The sequence below is a fragment of the Cygnus atratus genome, chromosome Z (genome assembly GCF_013377495.2).
Source record: "Cygnus atratus isolate AKBS03 ecotype Queensland, Australia chromosome Z, CAtr_DNAZoo_HiC_assembly, whole genome shotgun sequence".
Lineage (NCBI taxonomy): Eukaryota > Metazoa > Chordata > Aves > Anseriformes > Anatidae > Cygnus > Cygnus atratus.
Window position 1 is genome coordinate 83,754,029 of NC_066396.1, and position 17,967 is coordinate 83,771,995.

Below are 17,967 nucleotides of genomic sequence, written 5' to 3' on the forward strand. Positions count from 1 at the left end.
GACAGCCCCCAGGACGAGCAGGGGGCTGCAGAGCCGGTGCCCCAGACTGCCGTGAGCGGCCTCCTGCCTGAGGAATGGGCATCCCTCTTCAGGGAACACCTGGAAATCCTCGGTCCGCTGCGGCCCTGGGTGCGCCAGCAAGCCAGGGAGTTGTTCGGGGCTGCCTGGTGGGATCAGGACGTGCTGGAGGCCAGCATCATCGCTTGGCTGTGCCGCTGCGGGCTAGATGAGCAGGCCTTGGTCCGGGAGCTGCAGCCGTTGCTGCAGGGCCACACGGTGAGCTTTGTGCAGCAGCTCATTGACACCATGGTGGAGACGTGCAGCGACGAGTTCCTCGAGGAACTGGGGCTCCTGGAACCCCCTCCTGCCAGCCAGCAGCAGAATGGCCCTGAGGTGGACCTCGAGGGCTCCCAAGACACCTGGCAGCCAGAAGACAGTCCTCCAGCCACCCCCAGCCCTGCTGCCTTCCCCTGGGATGCTCCTGTCACCATCCTGCTCTCCTCCAGCAGCCCAGAGGGTTCTGACATCGACGAGCTCCCCAGCACCTCCAGTGCCGCCCTGCGTGGGGGTCCTGGCCACCTGCCCACTGCACCTATCCCCGGGGAGCAGGAGGAGCCTTTCACAGAGCCAGGACAGGTGGCAGCAGAAGATGCCGTGGTGCAGGGCTGCAGCCACGGGCCCTCTCCTCCTGGCCGGGGCAGGGACAGCTCACCTGGGGGGCCCCGGCGCCCCCCAAAGAGGAGGGCCGACAGCAACCCGGACTCTCCCCAGCCCTGCAAGAGGCCCCGGCGCCTTTAGCAGGGCACATGTGGTTGTTGTAAAAATAAAAAGTTGTGACTCTGCCACAGACAGTGTCTTGGTCTTCTTCACAGGATCACAGAATCATACCACCATGGAAATGTAGAGTGGCTCAGGTGGGAAGGGACCATAAAGATCATCTAGTTCCATTCCCCCTGCCATGGCCAGGGATGCCACCCACTAGATCTGGTTGCCCAGGGCCTCACCCAACCTGGCCTTGAGCACCTGCAGGTTGGGGCATCCACAACCTCTCTGGGCAACCTGGTCCAGTGCCTCACCACCCTCTGAGGGAAGAATTTCCTCCTAACCTCTACTCTAAATCTCCCCTCTCTTAGTTTAAAACCATCCCCTCTTTTCCTGTCATTAACAACATTGTAGCCCTCCTCTGGACCCGTTCTTACAGACCCCTATCCTTGGGTCCCATATGGGATTTACTGCTGGGAGCACCAGGCCTGGATGCAGCACTCCAAAGGAGGCCTCCAAGAGCAGAGTAGAGGGGTGCAATCCCTTCCCTTGCCCTGCTGCCCACGCTTCTGGTGATGCAGCCCAGGAGGCAGTTGGCCTTCTGGGCTGCAAGCGCGCACTGCTGGGTAGGGAGCAGCTCTTTATTTTCCACGTGCCTTAGAATAGTTTCCAGGAGGATCCGCACCATGATCTGACTGGGCACAGAGCTGAGGCCTGCAGTTCCCTGGCTCTTCCTTTTTCCCTTTTTAAAAATGGGGGTTATGCTTCCCCTCTTGCAGCTGCCTTTAGATATGGCAGAATGGGAAAAATGCTCGCTCTTTCTCCTGACCCGTGGATGGTGGCAAATGCCCTGTGCAGGAGGTTCAAGCAACGGAAGCAGAGCTGCTGGCAGCACAGGGGCCAACCCATCTGGGCTGCTGCACTGGGCCAAGATCTTGCTGCCCAGGTAGACAACCTGGTTGTAAAGTGCACCACGTGGATGCTCACGTACCTGAGCAGGGCCGCAGAAAAACAGCAAAACAACCAGTCCAGGCCTGCTCAGATTGAAGTGTTCCCGTTTACACTTCACCCACAAGACCCCCCCTCTTTACAAGCAGCAGGTCTAGCAGGGCACCTTTCCTAGTCAGCTCTCCTAGTACCTGTACCAAGAAGATAGCGTCAACGTGCTTCGGAAATCTCCTGCACCTCTTTGTCTCAGCGATGTGATACTCCCGGTTGATGTCTGGCAGGCTGAAGTCCCCCATAAGGACAAGGGCAGACGATCTAGAAGTTTTCTCAGTCCCTTAAAGCATAATTCATCAGTGTCGGCATCCTGGCCGACTCATCTACAGCGGACTCCCACAATGACATCCCTTTCAGCTGCCTGTCCCTTAGTCCTTACCCAGCGCCTCTAAACCCCATTGTCACCGACTGTGAGCTCCGTGCAGCCCAGTGCCTCCGTTACATAGCGCGTTCCCCCCGCCCCGCCTCACCTGCCCTGCCCGTCCCTTCTGAAGAGCCTGGAACCATCCATCACAACGCACCAGTCACAGGCCTCTTCCCACCAGGTTTCACTCATGCCAACAGTGTCGTAGCTCTGGGATGGGGCCAAGGCTTCCAGCTCCTCTTGCTTGTTTCTCATGCTGCATGCGCTTGTGGAGAAATGTTTCAGACGTGCTTCATTGAACCCAGCCCCTCGCTGGGCAGACTGAAGGGTCTTGCTAGCACATAGTCCCTCCGTTTTTGGTGTGCAGTCCATAGCTTATCGCTGGCAGGCCTGGCTTTGTCCCTTTCCGCCTTTGAATCTAACTTTAAAGCCCTGCCAATCAGCCTTGCTTACTCCAGGGCAGAAATCCTTTTCCTCCTCTGAGAAAGGTGCTTCCCACCAGGACCCAGGTGGCTTGGTGTCATGTAGACCTTCCCATCAGCAAGGAACCCAAAACCGTGTTGGTGGCACCAGCCTCGGAGCCACTTGTTCATCTGCTGGGTCTGCCTGTCCCTTTCAGTATTGATACCTGCTGCTGGAAAGATGGAGGAAAACACTGCTCGTGCACCTAATCCTTCAACCAATTGCCGCAAAGCCGTAAAGTCCCTTTTGATCACTCTTGGATTTCTCTTTGCTACCTCATTACTGTCAACGTGAAAAAACAATGCAATGTTTGAGGGGCTTGCCATGGAGAGCTGGACCTCACCAGGGACACTATTGCACGGGTTATGCCAGCACTTGTCTGCCAGCAAAGAGGCTTGCGGTGCACAAGGAGCTGGGAGGGGACAGAAGCAAGACAGCTGAGCTGAAGTAGCCAAAAGGATATTCCATAACACAGGCCATCGTGCTGAACAATTACTATGAAGTGCTTGGCCAGGGTGGAATGAGGGCTGCTCCTTGGGGATGGGATAGGCATCAGGAAGAGGTTCTTCACTGAGAGGGTTGTCGCACACTGGAACAGGCTCCCCAGGGAAGTAGTCACTGCACCAAGCCTCTTGGAGTTGGAGAAGCATTTGGACTGTGCACTTAGTCACATGGTCTGAATTTTTGGGTAGACCTGTGTGGTGCCAGGAGTTGGACTCGATGATCCTTATGGGTCCCTTCCAACTCAGGATATTCTATGATTCGGTGATTCTGTGATTCTATGCCCCCAGAACTGGGCAGCGTCCAGGCACCGACTGCCAAGTGTAATTGTGGAGGACGCTGGCTTCCTTAAGCATGAGGCTTATTATTTGAGTCCATGCAGCCCAGTTTCCCTCCATTAGGACTCTCCTTTGTGAAAACTCACGCGGTGACAGGGAGCGACCTGGAAGCTTCGCAGCATCTGTATGCAGATGCCGTATGCAAGGAAAGCATAACCCTAACAAGCAATGGAAACAGCAAACGCTGCGCGCAAAACCACTCTTCCGCTCTCTTCATGACTTTGAGAGCTAGCGTGTTAGGGATCTCTCCCATGTTTTAGGAATGTGTTCTCTTTTTAAAGTCTGTTTTGCGGAGAGACTGCTGCTGTACTTGCCATCCTGTGTGTAAGCAGAGGCTGCAACTTGCAACCCTACTCCAGCCAGGGATGGGTTTGCCACTTCACTCTGTGGGTATTTCTTCTTCCTCTGGACAGCCCTAATCTTCCCCCGATGTTGTGCTTACGTTTTGGGATTTCTGTCCTCAAGAAGAGCTTTCTATTTCTTGCCTTGGCCTAGTGTTCAGTGCATTTTTCCTTTGGCCTAGAGAAATAACATTTTTAAATTAACCTCCATTTCTTCTGTTTCAGGCACAAAGGTTCCTTTTCTTCGGTCTTGTTCCCCATACATAACGTGGAGGAGAGACGCTTCTCCTTCCCTATAGCCAACATTATGGCCATACTCATTATTCTACACAAGATGAGTCATCCTCTCCTCAATACCATACAGAAAAAACATTCCTAAATTTTTCTTTCTCCTTTCCTTTGTCCTTTCCTTTGCTTTCTCCTTTCCGTTTCCATTTCTGTTTCCCTCTCCCTCTCCCTCTCCCTCTCCCTCGCCCTCGCCCTCGCCCTCGCCCTCGCCCTCGCCCTTGCCCTTGCCATTGCCCCTTGCCCCTTGCCCCTCTCCCCTTTTGTTTTTAAATGTAGCATGCTTAAGGATCGAGATATAAGGCTGGGGGCTGTAAGAGAGCAGTCGTCAGCAATGTTGCCCTTCTACATTCAACAGAGAAAGCAGTGGATGGGAGCAGATTTGCATCTGTTGTGTACAAAGCTCTTCACACAGGGACATTGCAAAAGGCCAAAGGGATATTCCACAACGCAGGGCATCGTGCTGAATTATTACTATGAACTGCTAGGCCAGGGTGGTATGAGGGCTGCTACTTGGGGATGGCATGGGCATCTGTCAGCAGCTGGGCAGCGGTTGCACTTTGCCTCGCTTACCTTCCATATTCTTTTATTCTTGTTCTTCTTATGAACATGAGTATGATTTTCTCTTTATTGCTATTATTATTATGTTATGATTAGTTAACTCCCCCCAATCAATTGGGAAGGAAAAATGGTAAAAATACGGTGAAAATATTCTGGGAGTTCTTAATATCACCTGAGGGACAACGCAGTCATTGATCACAGCCAACGCAGGTTCACGAGGGGAAAGTGCTGCTTAACGCACTTGATTTCCTTTAATGAAGTGGTCAACGGTCTAGTTGGCCAAGGGAAGCCAGCTGATGGCACCTGTTTGGATTTCAGCACAGCTTCGATACTGTTTCTCACTGTGTCCTTCTGGACAAATTGAGCAGCACACAGCTAGAGCAATGCATAATGCGATGGGTGAACAAGTGGCTGACGGGTCGGGCTCCAAGGGTTATCGTAAATGGGGTTGCATCAGGCTGGCGGCCGGTCGCTAGGGGGCTTCCGCAGGCCTCCATTTTAGGGCCAGTTCTCTTCAAGGTTGTCCTAACTGACTTGCATGTAGGACTTGAGGGCATATCGAGTCCATTTACGCGCGATGCTAAATTGGGAGGAGCGTCTGACTCCATCGAGGGGAGGAAGGCCTTGCGGAGAGATCTGGACAAATCAGAGAGCTGGGCAATCGCCAACAATATGAGGTTTAGCGAGAGCGAGTGAGGGATTCCACACCTGGCAACGGGCAACCCTGGCTGTACGGACAGTGTGGGGGGATGAGAGGCTGGAGCGCAGCCCTGCGGAGAGGGCTCTGGGGGTTTTGGTCGATGGCAAGTTGAACGTGAGTCGGCCGTGGGCCCTGGCAGCCAGGAGGGGCAACCGCATCCTGGGGTGCCTCCAGCACAGCATCGCTAGCCGCTCGGGGGCAGGGATTGCTGCGCTCTGCTCTGCGCCCTTTCAGCATCACCTCGAGTCCTGTGTGCACTTTTGGGCACCGCACTATCAGAAGGACATAAAACTCTTAGAGAGAGAGCATCCAAAGGATGGGCTTCAAAGTGGCGAAGGGTCTGGAGGGCAGGACAGATGAGGAGCGGCTGAGGTCCCTGCGTTTGTTCAGCCTGCACGAGACTGAGGAGAGGCCTCATGGCGGCCTGCAGCTTCCTCACGAGGGGAGCGGAGGGCCCGGCGCTAAGCTCTGCTCTCTGGGGACGGTGACAAAACTCGAGGGAATGGCATGGAGCTGTGACAGGGGAGGGTCTGGCTGGAGGTGAGGAAAAGATTTTTCACTGACACGGGGCTTGGCCACTGAAACAGGCCTCCCAGTGAAGTGGTGAGGGCAGCAAGCCTGCTGGAGTTCACAAAACGTCTGGGCACTGCTCTCAGACACGTGCTTTGGTTTTTGGGGGTCACCCACAGCGATGGGCTCTGAGGTCACCCAGCGATGGGCTCTGAGGTCACCCAGCAACGGACTGTGACCTCACGGCCCTCGCTGCTCATATTGGGGCGCCGGCAGAGCCTGCCCCAGCCTGGCTCGTGCCTGGATTCCTGCTGAGCGTTTGTGCGAGGCTTGGAGCGCCGAGCAAGGATTTGTTGGAGCTGTGCTGTGGGGCCGTCGGCAGCTGTTCTCAGTGCCCGTCCCCGCAGCCAGTGCCTGTGTTTCCCCGGCCCTGCCTGGCTCAGGCAGCCGGGGCCCTGTGAGGAGCACTTGCAGCAGCGCAGGTGAGCTGTGTGGGGACACGTGCCCCGGGGTTCAGGCCGGGGGCTTTCCTGCTGAGGGGCCGGGGCACTGCCACTGCCCGCCCCAGCACAGCCACTGACCCTGGCCTCTCTCCTTGCAGCGTGCAGCACCTGTCGCTGCGGCGCCAGCGAGGGGAAGCAGCTCCCCATCTGCAGCTCTCCCCAGCCCGCTGCAGCGAGCCAACACCATGGCCAGTGAGGCTGAGGATGTCACCTGCCCTGTGTGCCAGGGGACCCCAAAGGAGCCCAGCTACGTCAACCCCTGTCAGCACCACTTCTGCTTCGGCTGCATCATGCGCTGGGCCAAGAGAAGCACCACCTGCCCCCTCTGCAGGCAGGACATCACCTCCATCCGATACTCCATCTGGTCGGAAGATGACTTTCTGGAGGTCCAGCTTGCCCGCCGCGCAGAGGCCCAAGATGACAGCCCCCAGGACGAGCAGGGGGCTGCAGAGCCGGTGCCCCAGACTGCCGTGAGCGGCCTCCTGCCTGAGGAATGGGCATCCCTCTTCAGGGAACACCTGGAAATCCTCGGTCCGCTGCGGCCCTGGGTGCGCCAGCAAGCCAGGGAGTTGTTCGGGGCTGCCTGGTGGGATCAGGACGTGCTGGAGGCCAGCATCATCGCTTGGCTGTGCCGCTGCGGGCTAGATGAGCAGGCCTTGGTCCGGGAGCTGCAGCCGTTGCTGCAGGGCCACACGGTGAGCTTTGTGCAGCAGCTCATTGACACCATGGTGGAGACGTGCAGCGACGAGTTCCTCGAGGAACTGGGGCTCCTGGAACCCCCTCCTGCCAGCCAGCAGCAGAATGGCCCTGAGGTGGACCTCGAGGGCTCCCAAGACACCTGGCAGCCAGAAGACAGTCCTCCAGCCACCCCCAGCCCTGCTGCCTTCCCCTGGGATGCTCCTGTCACCATCCTGCTCTCCTCCAGCAGCCCAGAGGGTTCTGACATCGACGAGCTCCCCAGCACCTCCAGTGCCGCCCTGCGTGGGGGTCCTGGCCACCTGCCCACTGCACCTATCCCCGGGGAGCAGGAGGAGCCTTTCACAGAGCCAGGACAGGTGGCAGCAGAAGATGCCGTGGTGCAGGGCTGCAGCCACGGGCCCTCTCCTCCTGGCCGGGGCAGGGACAGCTCACCTGGGGGGCCCCGGCGCCCCCCAAAGAGGAGGGCCGACAGCAACCCGGACTCTCCCCAGCCCTGCAAGAGGCCCCGGCGCCTTTAGCAGGGCACATGTGGTTGTTGTAAAAATAAAAAGTTGTGACTCTGCCACAGACAGTGTCTTGGTCTTCTTCACAGGATCACAGAATCATACCACCATGGAAATGTAGAGTGGCTCAGGTGGGAAGGGACCATAAAGATCATCTAGTTCCATTCCCCCTGCCATGGCCAGGGATGCCACCCACTAGATCTGGTTGCCCAGGGCCTCACCCAACCTGGCCTTGAGCACCTGCAGGTTGGGGCATCCACAACCTCTCTGGGCAACCTGGTCCAGTGCCTCACCACCCTCTGAGGGAAGAATTTCCTCCTAACCTCTACTCTAAATCTCCCCTCTCTTAGTTTAAAACCATCCCCTCTTTTCCTGTCATTAACAACATTGTAGCCCTCCTCTGGACCCGTTCTTACAGACCCCTATCCTTGGGTCCCATATGGGATTTACTGCTGGGAGCACCAGGCCTGGATGCAGCACTCCAAAGGAGGCCTCCAAGAGCAGAGTAGAGGGGTGCAATCCCTTCCCTTGCCCTGCTGCCCACGCTTCTGGTGATGCAGCCCAGGAGGCAGTTGGCCTTCTGGGCTGCAAGCGCGCACTGCTGGGTAGGGAGCAGCTCTTTATTTTCCACGTGCCTTAGAATAGTTTCCAGGAGGATCCGCACCATGATCTGACTGGGCACAGAGCTGAGGCCTGCAGTTCCCTGGCTCTTCCTTTTTCCCTTTTTAAAAATGGGGGTTATGCTTCCCCTCTTGCAGCTGCCTTTAGATATGGCAGAATGGGAAAAATGCTCGCTCTTTCTCCTGACCCGTGGATGGTGGCAAATGCCCTGTGCAGGAGGTTCAAGCAACGGAAGCAGAGCTGCTGGCAGCACAGGGGCCAACCCATCTGGGCTGCTGCACTGGGCCAAGATCTTGCTGCCCAGGTAGACAACCTGGTTGTAAAGTGCACCACGTGGATGCTCACGTACCTGAGCAGGGCCGCAGAAAAACAGCAAAACAACCAGTCCAGCCTGCTCAGATTGAAGTGTTCCCGTTTACACTTCACCCACAAGACCCCCCCTCTTTACAAGCAGCAGGTCTAGCAGGGCACCTTTCCTAGTCAGCTCTCCTAGTACCTGTACCAAGAAGATAGCGTCAACGTGCTTCGGAAATCTCCTGCACCTCTTTGTCTCAGCGATGTGATACTCCCGGTTGATGTCTGGCAGGCTGAAGTCCCCCATAAGGACAAGGGCAGACGATCTAGAAGTTTTCTCAGTCCCTTAAAGCATAATTCATCAGTGTCGTCATCCTGGCCGACTCATCTACAGCGGACTCCCACAATGACATCCCTTTCAGCTGCCTGTCCCTTAGTCCTTACCCAGCGCCTCTAAACCCCATTGTCACCGACTGTGAGCTCCGTGCAGCCCAGTGCCTCCGTTACATAGCGCGTTCCCCCCGCCCCGCCTCACCTGCCCTGCCCGTCCCTTCTGAAGAGCCTGGAACCATCCATCACAACGCACCAGTCACAGGCCTCTTCCCACCAGGTTTCACTCATGCCAACAGTGTCGTAGCTCTGGGATGGGGCCAAGGCTTCCAGCTCCTCTTGCTTGTTTCTCATGCTGCATGCGCTTGTGGAGAAATGTTTCAGACGTGCTTCATTGAACCCAGCCCCTCGCTGGGCAGACTGAAGGGTCTTGCTAGCACATAGTCCCTCCGTTTTTGGTGTGCAGTCCATAGCTTATCGCTGGCAGGCCTGGCTTTGTCCCTTTCCGCCTTTGAATCTAACTTTAAAGCCCTGCCAATCAGCCTTGCTTACTCCAGGGCAAAAATCCTTTTCCTCCTCTGAGAAAGGTGCTTCCCACCAGGACCCAGGTGGCTTGGTGTCATGTAGACCTTCCCGTCAGCAAGGAACCCAAAACCGTGTTGGTGGCACCAGCCTCGGAGCCACTTGTTCATCTGCTGGGTCTGCCTGTCCCTTTCAGTATTGATACCTGCTGCTGGAAAGATGGAGGAAAACACTGCTCGTGCACCTAATCCTTCAACCAATTGCCGCAAAGCCGTAAAGTCCCTTTTGATCACTCTTGGATTTCTCTTTGCTACCTCATTACTGTCAACGTGAAAAAACAATGCAATGTTTGAGGGGCTTGCCATGGAGAGCTGGACCTCACCAGGGACACTATTGCACGGGTTATGCCAGCACTTGTCTGCCAGCAAAGAGGCTTGCGGTGCACAAGGAGCTGGGAGGGGACAGAAGCAAGACAGCTGAGCTGAAGTAGCCAAAAGGATATTCCATAACACAGGCCATCGTGCTGAACAATTACTATGAAGTGCTTGGCCAGGGTGGAATGAGGGCTGCTCCTTGGGGATGGGATAGGCATCAGGAAGAGGTTCTTCACTGAGAGGGTTGTCGCACACTGGAACAGGCTCCCCAGGGAAGTAGTCACTGCACCAAGCCTCTTGGAGTTGGAGAAGCATTTGGACTGTGCACTTAGTCACATGGTCTGAATTTTTGGGTAGACCTGTGTGGTGCCAGGAGTTGGACTCGATGATCCTTATGGGTCCCTTCCAACTCAGGATATTCTATGATTCGGTGATTCTGTGATTCTATGCCCCCAGAACTGGGCAGCGTCCAGGCACCGACTGCCAAGTGTAATTGTGGAGGACGCTGGCTTCCTTAAGCATGAGGCTTATTATTTGAGTCCATGCAGCCCAGTTTCCCTCCATTAGGACTCTCCTTTGTGAAAACTCACGCGGTGACAGGGAGCGACCTGGAAGCTTCGCAGCATCTGTATGCAGATGCCGTATGCAAGGAAAGCATAACCCTAACAAGCAATGGAAACAGCAAACGCTGCGCGCAAAACCACTCTTCCGCTCTCTTCATGACTTTGAGAGCTAGCGTGTTAGGGATCTCTCCCATGTTTTAGGAATGTGTTCTCTTTTTAAAGTCTGTTTTGCGGAGAGACTGCTGCTGTACTTGCCATCCTGTGTGTAAGCAGAGGCTGCAACTTGCAACCCTACTCCAGCCAGGGATGGGTTTGCCACTTCACTCTGTGGGTATTTCTTCTTCCTCTGGACAGCCCTAATCTTCCCCCGATGTTGTGCTTACGTTTTGGGATTTCTGTCCTCAAGAAGAGCTTTCTATTTCTTGCCTTGGCCTAGTGTTCAGTGCATTTTTCCTTTGGCCTAGAGAAATAACATTTTTAAATTAACCTCCATTTCTTCTGTTTCAGGCACAAAGGTTCCTTTTCTTCGGTCTTGTTCCCCATACACAACGTGGAGGAAAGACGCTTCTCCTTCCCTATAGCCAACATTAGGACCATACTCATTATTCTACACAAGATGAGTCATCCTCTCCTCAATACCATACAGAAAAAACATTCCTAAATTTTTCTTTCTCCTTTCCTTTGTCCTTTCCTTTGCTTTCTCCTTTCCCTTTCCATTTCTGTTTCCCTCTCCCTCTCCCTCTCCCTCTCCCTCTCCCTCTGCCCTCGCCCTCGCCCTCGCCCTTGCCCTTGCCATTGCCCCTTGCCCCTTGCCCCTCTCCCCTTTTGTTTTTAAATGTAGCATGCTTAAGGATCGAGATATAAGGCTGGGGGCTGTAAGAGAGCAGTCGTCAGCAATGTTGCCCTTCTACATTCAACAGAGAAAGCAGTGGATGGGAGCAGATTTGCATCTGTTGTGTACAAAGCTCTTCACACAGGGACATTGCAAAAGGCCAAAGGGATATTCCACAACGCAGGGCATCGTGCTGAATTATTACTATGAACTGCTAGGCCAGGGTGGTATGAGGGCTGCTACTTGGGGATGGCATGGGCATCTGTCAGCAGCTGGGCAGCGGTTGCACTTTGCCTCGCTTACCTTCCATATTCTTTTATTCCTCTTCTTCTTATGAACATGAGTATGATTTTCTCTTTATTGCTATTATTATTATGTTATGATTAGTTAACTCCCCCCAATCAGTTGGGAAGGAAAAATGGTAAAAATACGGTGAAAATATTCTGGGAGTTCTTAATATCACCTGAGGGACAATGCAGTCATTGATCACAGCCAACGCAGGTTCACGAGGGGAAAGTGCTGCTTAACGCACTTGATTTCCTTCAATGAAGTGGTCAACGGTCTAGTTGGCCAAGGGAAGCCAGCTGATGGCACCTGTTTGGATTTCAGCACAGCTTCGATACTGTTTCTCACTGTGTCCTTCTGGACAAATTGAGCAGCACACAGCTAGAGCAATGCATAATGCGATGGGTGAACAAGTGGCTGACGGGTCGGGCTCCAAGGGTTATCGTAAATGGGGTTGCATCAGGCTGGCGGCCGGTCGCTAGGGGGCTTCCGCAGGCCTCCATTTTAGGGCCAGTTCTCTTCAAGGTTGTCCTAACTGACTTGCATGTAGGACTTGAGGGCATATCGAGTCCATTTACGCGCGATGCTAAATTGGGAGGAGCGTCTGACTCCATCGAGGGGAGGAAGGCCTTGCGGAGAGATCTGGACAAATCAGAGAGCTGGGCAATCGCCAACAATATGAGGTTTAGCGAGAGCGAGTGAGGGATTCCACACCTGGCAACGGGCAACCCTGGCTGTACGGACAGTGTGGGGGGATGAGAGGCTGGAGCGCAGCCCTGCGGAGAGGGCTCTGGGGGTTTTGGTCGATGGCAAGTTGAACGTGAGTCGGCCGTGGGCCCTGGCAGCCAGGAGGGGCAACCGCATCCTGGGGTGCCTCCAGCACAGCATCGCTAGCCGCTCGGGGGCAGGGATTGCTGCGCTCTGCTCTGCGCCCTTTCAGCATCACCTCGAGTCCTGTGTGCACTTTTGGGCACCGCACTATCAGAAGGACATAAAACTCTTAGAGAGAGAGCATCCAAAGGAGGGCTTCAAAGTGGCGAAGGGTCTGGAGGGCAGGACAGATGAGGAGCGGCTGAGGTCCCTGCGTTTGTTCAGCCTGCACGAGACTGAGGAGAGGCCTCATGGCGGCCTGCAGCTTCCTCACGAGGGGAGCGGAGGGCCCGGCGCTAAGCTCTGCTCTCTGGGGACGGTGACAAAACTCGAGGGAATGGCATGGAGCTGTGACAGGGGAGGGTCTGGCTGGAGGTGAGGAAAAGATTTTTCACTGACACGGGGCTTGGCCACTGAAACAGGCCTCCCAGTGAAGTGGTGAGGGCAGCAAGCCTGCTGGAGTTCACAAAACGTCTGGGCACTGCTCTCAGACACGTGCTTTGGTTTTTGGGGGTCACCCACAGCGATGGGCTCTGAGGTCACCCAGCGATGGGCTCTGAGGTCACCCAGCAACGGACTGTGACCTCACGGCCCTCGCTGCTCATATTGGGGCGCCGGCAGAGCCTGCCCCAGCCTGGCTCGTGCCTGGATTCCTGCTGAGCGTTTGTGCGAGGCTTGGAGCGCCGAGCAAGGATTTGTTGGAGCTGTGCTGTGGGGCCGTCGGCAGCTGTTCTCAGTGCCCGTCCCCGCAGCCAGTGCCTGTGTTTCCCCGGCCCTGCCTGGCTCAGGCAGCCGGGGCCCTGTGAGGAGCACTTGCAGCAGCGCAGGTGAGCTGTGTGGGGACACGTGCCCCGGGGCGGCCCGCGGGGGGCATGGGACGACCCAGCCGTGGGGCTGGGGCTGGGGGCTTTCCTGCTGAGGGGCCGGGGCACAGCCAGTGACCTTCTCTCTTCCTCGCAGGGTGCGCGATACCTGCTTCTGCAGTGCCGGTGCAGGGGAGCAGCTCATCACCATCAGCTCTCCCCAGCGCACCTTAGCGTGAAGATCATGGCCACAGAGGAGGCGTGGACGTGTCCCGTCTGCCGCGAGGGGCGAAAGGACGTGGCGTACGCGACACCATGTAACCACCAGTTCTGCCTGGGCTGCATCCAGCGCTGGGCAAAACTGAAGGCGAGCTGCCCACTCTGCAGGACGGGCATGAGGACCATCAAGGTTTCCGTGCGCGGAGAGGAAGACTACCTAGAATGCATCGTCTCCCCTCCCGCAGTGCCCGTACCTATTGGCTTCCAGGCAGGCAGCGCCACCGCCCCCCACAGCCCTGCAGCGCTGGCTCCGTCCTCTGTGCCAGCCGAGGAGAGGGTTGCGGAGCCCGATAGCCGGGCTGCTGTGGGCGGCCTCCTGCCCGAGGACTGGGCCATGCTGTTCAGGGAGCGCAGGGACATCCTCAACCCTGTGCTGCCCTGGCTTCGCCGGGAGCTCTCAGCCATCTATGGGACACGCTGGTGGCAGGCGAGAGCTGCAGAGAGCTTCCTCCTGCACTCCCTGTGTGTGATGGGGCTGGACAGGGACGCCATGATTCATCACACACAGCCCGGCTTGGGGCCCCTCACCGTGCCGCTCATCGACGGGCTCGTCGGCACCATCGTGGGTCTCTGCGGCCAGGAGGCACGGAGGCTGCTGGGCCTCGAGAGCAGCCGCGCTGCCAGGGCGCAGGAGGCCAGACCTGCAGCTGCTTCTGGGCACGCTGCTCCAGCGCAGGGAGCCTTCAGTACCAGCCCCGCGCCCTCCAGCAGCTCTGCAGACCCTGACACGGAGGAGATCCCCGGCACATCCAGCATGCTCCAGCCTGGGGGTCCTGGCGAAGTCCCAGCTTGCAGACAGCCCCAGGGAGCAGGAAGAGCCCCGTGAAGAGCTGGGGCAGGAGGCAGCAGCAGGTCCCTCTGCCCGGGCCTGCAGGCGCAGCCCCTCCACTCCTCACCGCTCGACTCGGGGGTCCCGGCGCCCCAGGAAGCGCACCCGCGCGGGCAGTGCCCAAGACTCTCCCCAGCCCTGCAAGAGGCCGCCCCCCCGGCACCTCTAGCAGGGCTCCTGCGGGTGGTGTAATAAAGAACAATAAAATAGATTGAATATACAGCAGAAAAAGTCTCGGTGTGATTCAAACCAGAGCTGGCACAGCCCCGTGCGTGCTGCTGCCTTCCCTCCCTTTTCCTGGTGCCGTCCCCGTGCCCTGCTGGCCCCCACTGTCCCTTTGGTCACGGGTGATTAATGTGCTTTGAAATGCCATTGCTTTATCATAGCAGAACCTCAGCTCAAAGAATGTTCTAAAACTCTTTTCCAGCTGCGAGTGCTGTTCTAGTAACTCACACTGCAGTACCTTTCCAGCTATTCATCTGACTATAAATCAGCATTTGACCTATTAGACAGGTAGCCTTTGAAAGCATCCAGAAGCAGTCTGTGTGGCTTAATGTCGCTCGGCAATACGGTTAGATAGCACAGGCATCTGAAGGCTGCCCTGAGGAGGAGCAGAGGGCAGGCACAAGCCTCGCCTATCCGCAGCCTGGTGCTGCTTTGGCTAAGTTGGTCAAAGCAACACGTGGGCATTTTGATTTCACTCCAAGAATGGTTAGATTTACATTTATTCTTCATTGACCTAATCCAAGCCCAAGTTAAGTGTTTTAGTCAGAAACAAGAAAGGCCAGAGAGGAATTTGCCCTGTTTGAACAAACCAGCCTGCTTCCTCACAAGTTTTCTGGAGAGCCAAGTGCCTCTCCTGTTGAGGTGACCTGCGATCTAGAAGTATGTTGAAATACAAAAGACTAGTCACAAGGTCATATCAGAAATTAACTGAAGAAAACTGTTAAATGAAAAGAGAAAAGTGAAAAGTGTACAGCAATTCAAAGGTGAGCTGGTATGGCTTGCCTTCTATATTGATTTTGTTTCCTGCTTCGCAACAGGACTTCATGGCAGTTATATAAAAAAAATACAGAGAAACCTCTTGCTGTTGTAGAAAACAAAACAAAACAAAACCTAAAGAGGTGAAAAAAATGCAAAATTCTTTGGGATATCTTCATCTAGAAAGAACACTAATATCAGTCTTAGGTGGACGTGTTACTAAATAGAAAGATTCAAGGGGCAAAATACAAAACCAAAGCAACTGGATCAGGTAGGAATCTAAGTGGAAACACATTCTTGTGGTTGAAATGTCTTTGTCTATAGTTTGTTTAAGTAAACCTTCATACAGAGTCCAGTTCAAATACATCACAGACAACAAAAGACAGAAGAAAAAGAAGATGGGGAGATGGGAAACAGCTTAGAAAAATGGGCAATCCATAATGGTCTCTTTCAGAGAAGAGGGTTTAGTAAACATTATCTAAATAGTTTAATAGTTTAATAGTTTAATCTAATAGTGTTTAGTAAACATTTTCAGGATGAAACAAGTGTTTATTTTATTTTGGTAACCTTTTTTATCTCCCTTTCTAATGATACTCTCTGGAGTGTGCTCCCCAGAAAGCATGATTTTACCTGTGGATAGACACCATCATCCTGGAAGATGCTTAATGTTTTCAGCTGTCACTGGAGTTAACTTTAGCTTGTTGGGAGTTAAATACCCTTTGCAAATATGATCAGCCTCTTTTGCTCTGCATGGCTCTCTCTCCTGTCTCGACAAAACCATCCCATCATGTTCTGCTCTGCTTGTTTTGTTTTTTGTTGTGTTTTCTTGGGGAACAGTCTCAAAGATTGCTCTTCTCTGGACTCATCAGTGGCAGCTAAGGAAATCACATGTCTTTTGTCCAAAGGAGAAATAAATGTCTAAGATTATTTGGCATGAGAAAGATCGTACAGGGAAGATTGTTCTTAAGAAATCATAGAACGGTTTGGGTTGGAAGAGACCTTATAGATCACCCACTTCCAACCCCCCTTCCATGGGCAGGGACACCTCCCAGCAGCCCAGGCTGCCCCCAGCCCCATCCAGCCTGGCCTTGGGCACTGCCAGGGATGGGGCAGCCCCAGCTCCTCGGGGCAGCCTGTGCTGGTGCCTCAGAGTAGAGAAGTTCTTCTTTCTAGATCACCTAATCTACCCACTTTTAGTTTCAAGCCCTTAACCATTGGCCTATCCCTACTCCCCCCGACGTAGAGTCCCTCCCCAGCCTTCCTGTAGCCCCCTTGAGGCACTGGAAGTCCACTCTAAGGTCTCCCCAGAGCCTTCTCTTCTCCAGGCTGAACAACCCCAACTCCTTCAGCCATAGGAGAGGTTCTCCAGTTCTTTGATCATCCCCACAGTCTCCTCGGGACTCATTCTGATACTTCTGTGTCCTTCATGTGTTGGAGGCCCCAGAGCTGAACACAGGGCTCCAGGTGGGGGTCTCACGAGAGCGGAGCAGAGGGGAACAATCCCCTCCCTCTCCCTGCTGGCCACCATGCTGTCGGTGCAGCCCAGGGTACGAGTGGCTTTCTGAGCTGCAAGCACACATTGCCAGCTCATGTCGAGCTTCTCATCAACCACCACCCCCAGAACCCTCTGCTCAGGGCTGCTCTCAATCCATTCTCTGCCCAGCCTGTTTTTGTGCTTGGGATTGCTCTCATTCAGATGCAGGGCCTTACATTTGGCCTTGTTGAACCTCATGAGACTCACACAAGCCCACCTCCCCGGCTTTTCAACGTTCTCCTGGATGGCATCCCTTCCCTTCAGCATGTTGACAGCACCACACAGCTTGGTGTCTGCAAGCTTGCTGAGGGTGCACTCAATCCCACTGTTCATGTCAGCGACAAAGATGTTAAACAGCACCGGTCCCTACAGTGACCCCTCAGGAACACCACTCCTCACTGGCCTCCCCCTAGACATTGAGCCATTGACCACAACTCCGTGAGTGTGGACATCCAGCCAATTCCTTACCCACCGAGTGGTCCATCCATCAAATCCGTGTCTCTCGAACTTAGAGACAAGGATATTGTGCAGGACAGTGCCAAATGCTTTGCACAAGTCCAGGTAGATGGTGTCAGTTGCTCTTCCCCTACGCACCAATGCTGTAACCCCACTGTCGAAGGCCACCAGGTTTGTCAGTCAAGGCAAACCTTTAGTGAAGCCATGCTGGCTGTTCACCACTCACCTCTTTATTTTCCATGTGCCTTAGAATAGTTTCCAGGAGGATCCGCACCATGATCTGTACTGGGCACAGAGCTGAGGCCTGCAGTTCCCTGGGTCTTCCTTTTTCCCTTTTTAAAAATGGGGGTTATGTTTCCCCTCTTCCAGTCAGTGGGAACTTCACTGGACTGCCATGATTTCTCAAATATGACGGACAGTGCCTTGGCAAGTATGTCTGCCCATTCCCTCAGGACCCGCAGATGCATCTCCTCAGGTCCCCTGGACTCATGCACGTTCGTGTTCCTTAGCTGGTCTCGAACCTGATCTTCTCCTACAGGGGGTGGTTTTTCATTCTCCCACTCCCTGCCTTTGCCTTCTGCGACTCGGGCTGTGGGGCTGGAGCTCTTGCCAGTGAAGACTGAGGTAAAAATAGTCTGTAAGTACCTCAACTTTCTCCACATCATGGGTAACCAGGTCTCCTCTTTCCTTCAGCAGAGGCACCACTTTTCCCTTGTCTTCCTTTTGCCACTGATGTACTAGAGGAGCCTTTCTTGCCCTTGATGTCCCTTTCCAGATTTAATTTTGTGAGTGCTTTGGCTTTCCCCACCTTATCCCTGGCTGCTCGCACAGTGTGTCTGTATCCCTCCCAGGCTACCTGTCCT

The 17,967-nt window shown here is 54.7% G+C and overlaps 1 protein-coding gene across 1 annotated transcript in view; it reads right to left on the reverse strand.

Moving 5' to 3' along the window:
* LOC126913659 (maternal embryonic leucine zipper kinase-like) overlaps nucleotides 1-17,381 on the reverse strand; it is a 38,711-nt gene extending 21,330 nt beyond the window's left edge. Inside the window, exon 1 of the mRNA XM_050716552.1 lies at nucleotides 17,331-17,381. Within this exon, the coding sequence (XP_050572509.1) occupies nucleotides 17,331-17,381 (51 nt within the window). The remainder of the gene's footprint in view (nucleotides 1-17,330) is intronic.
* Nucleotides 17,382-17,967: the final 586 nt, after the last annotated feature.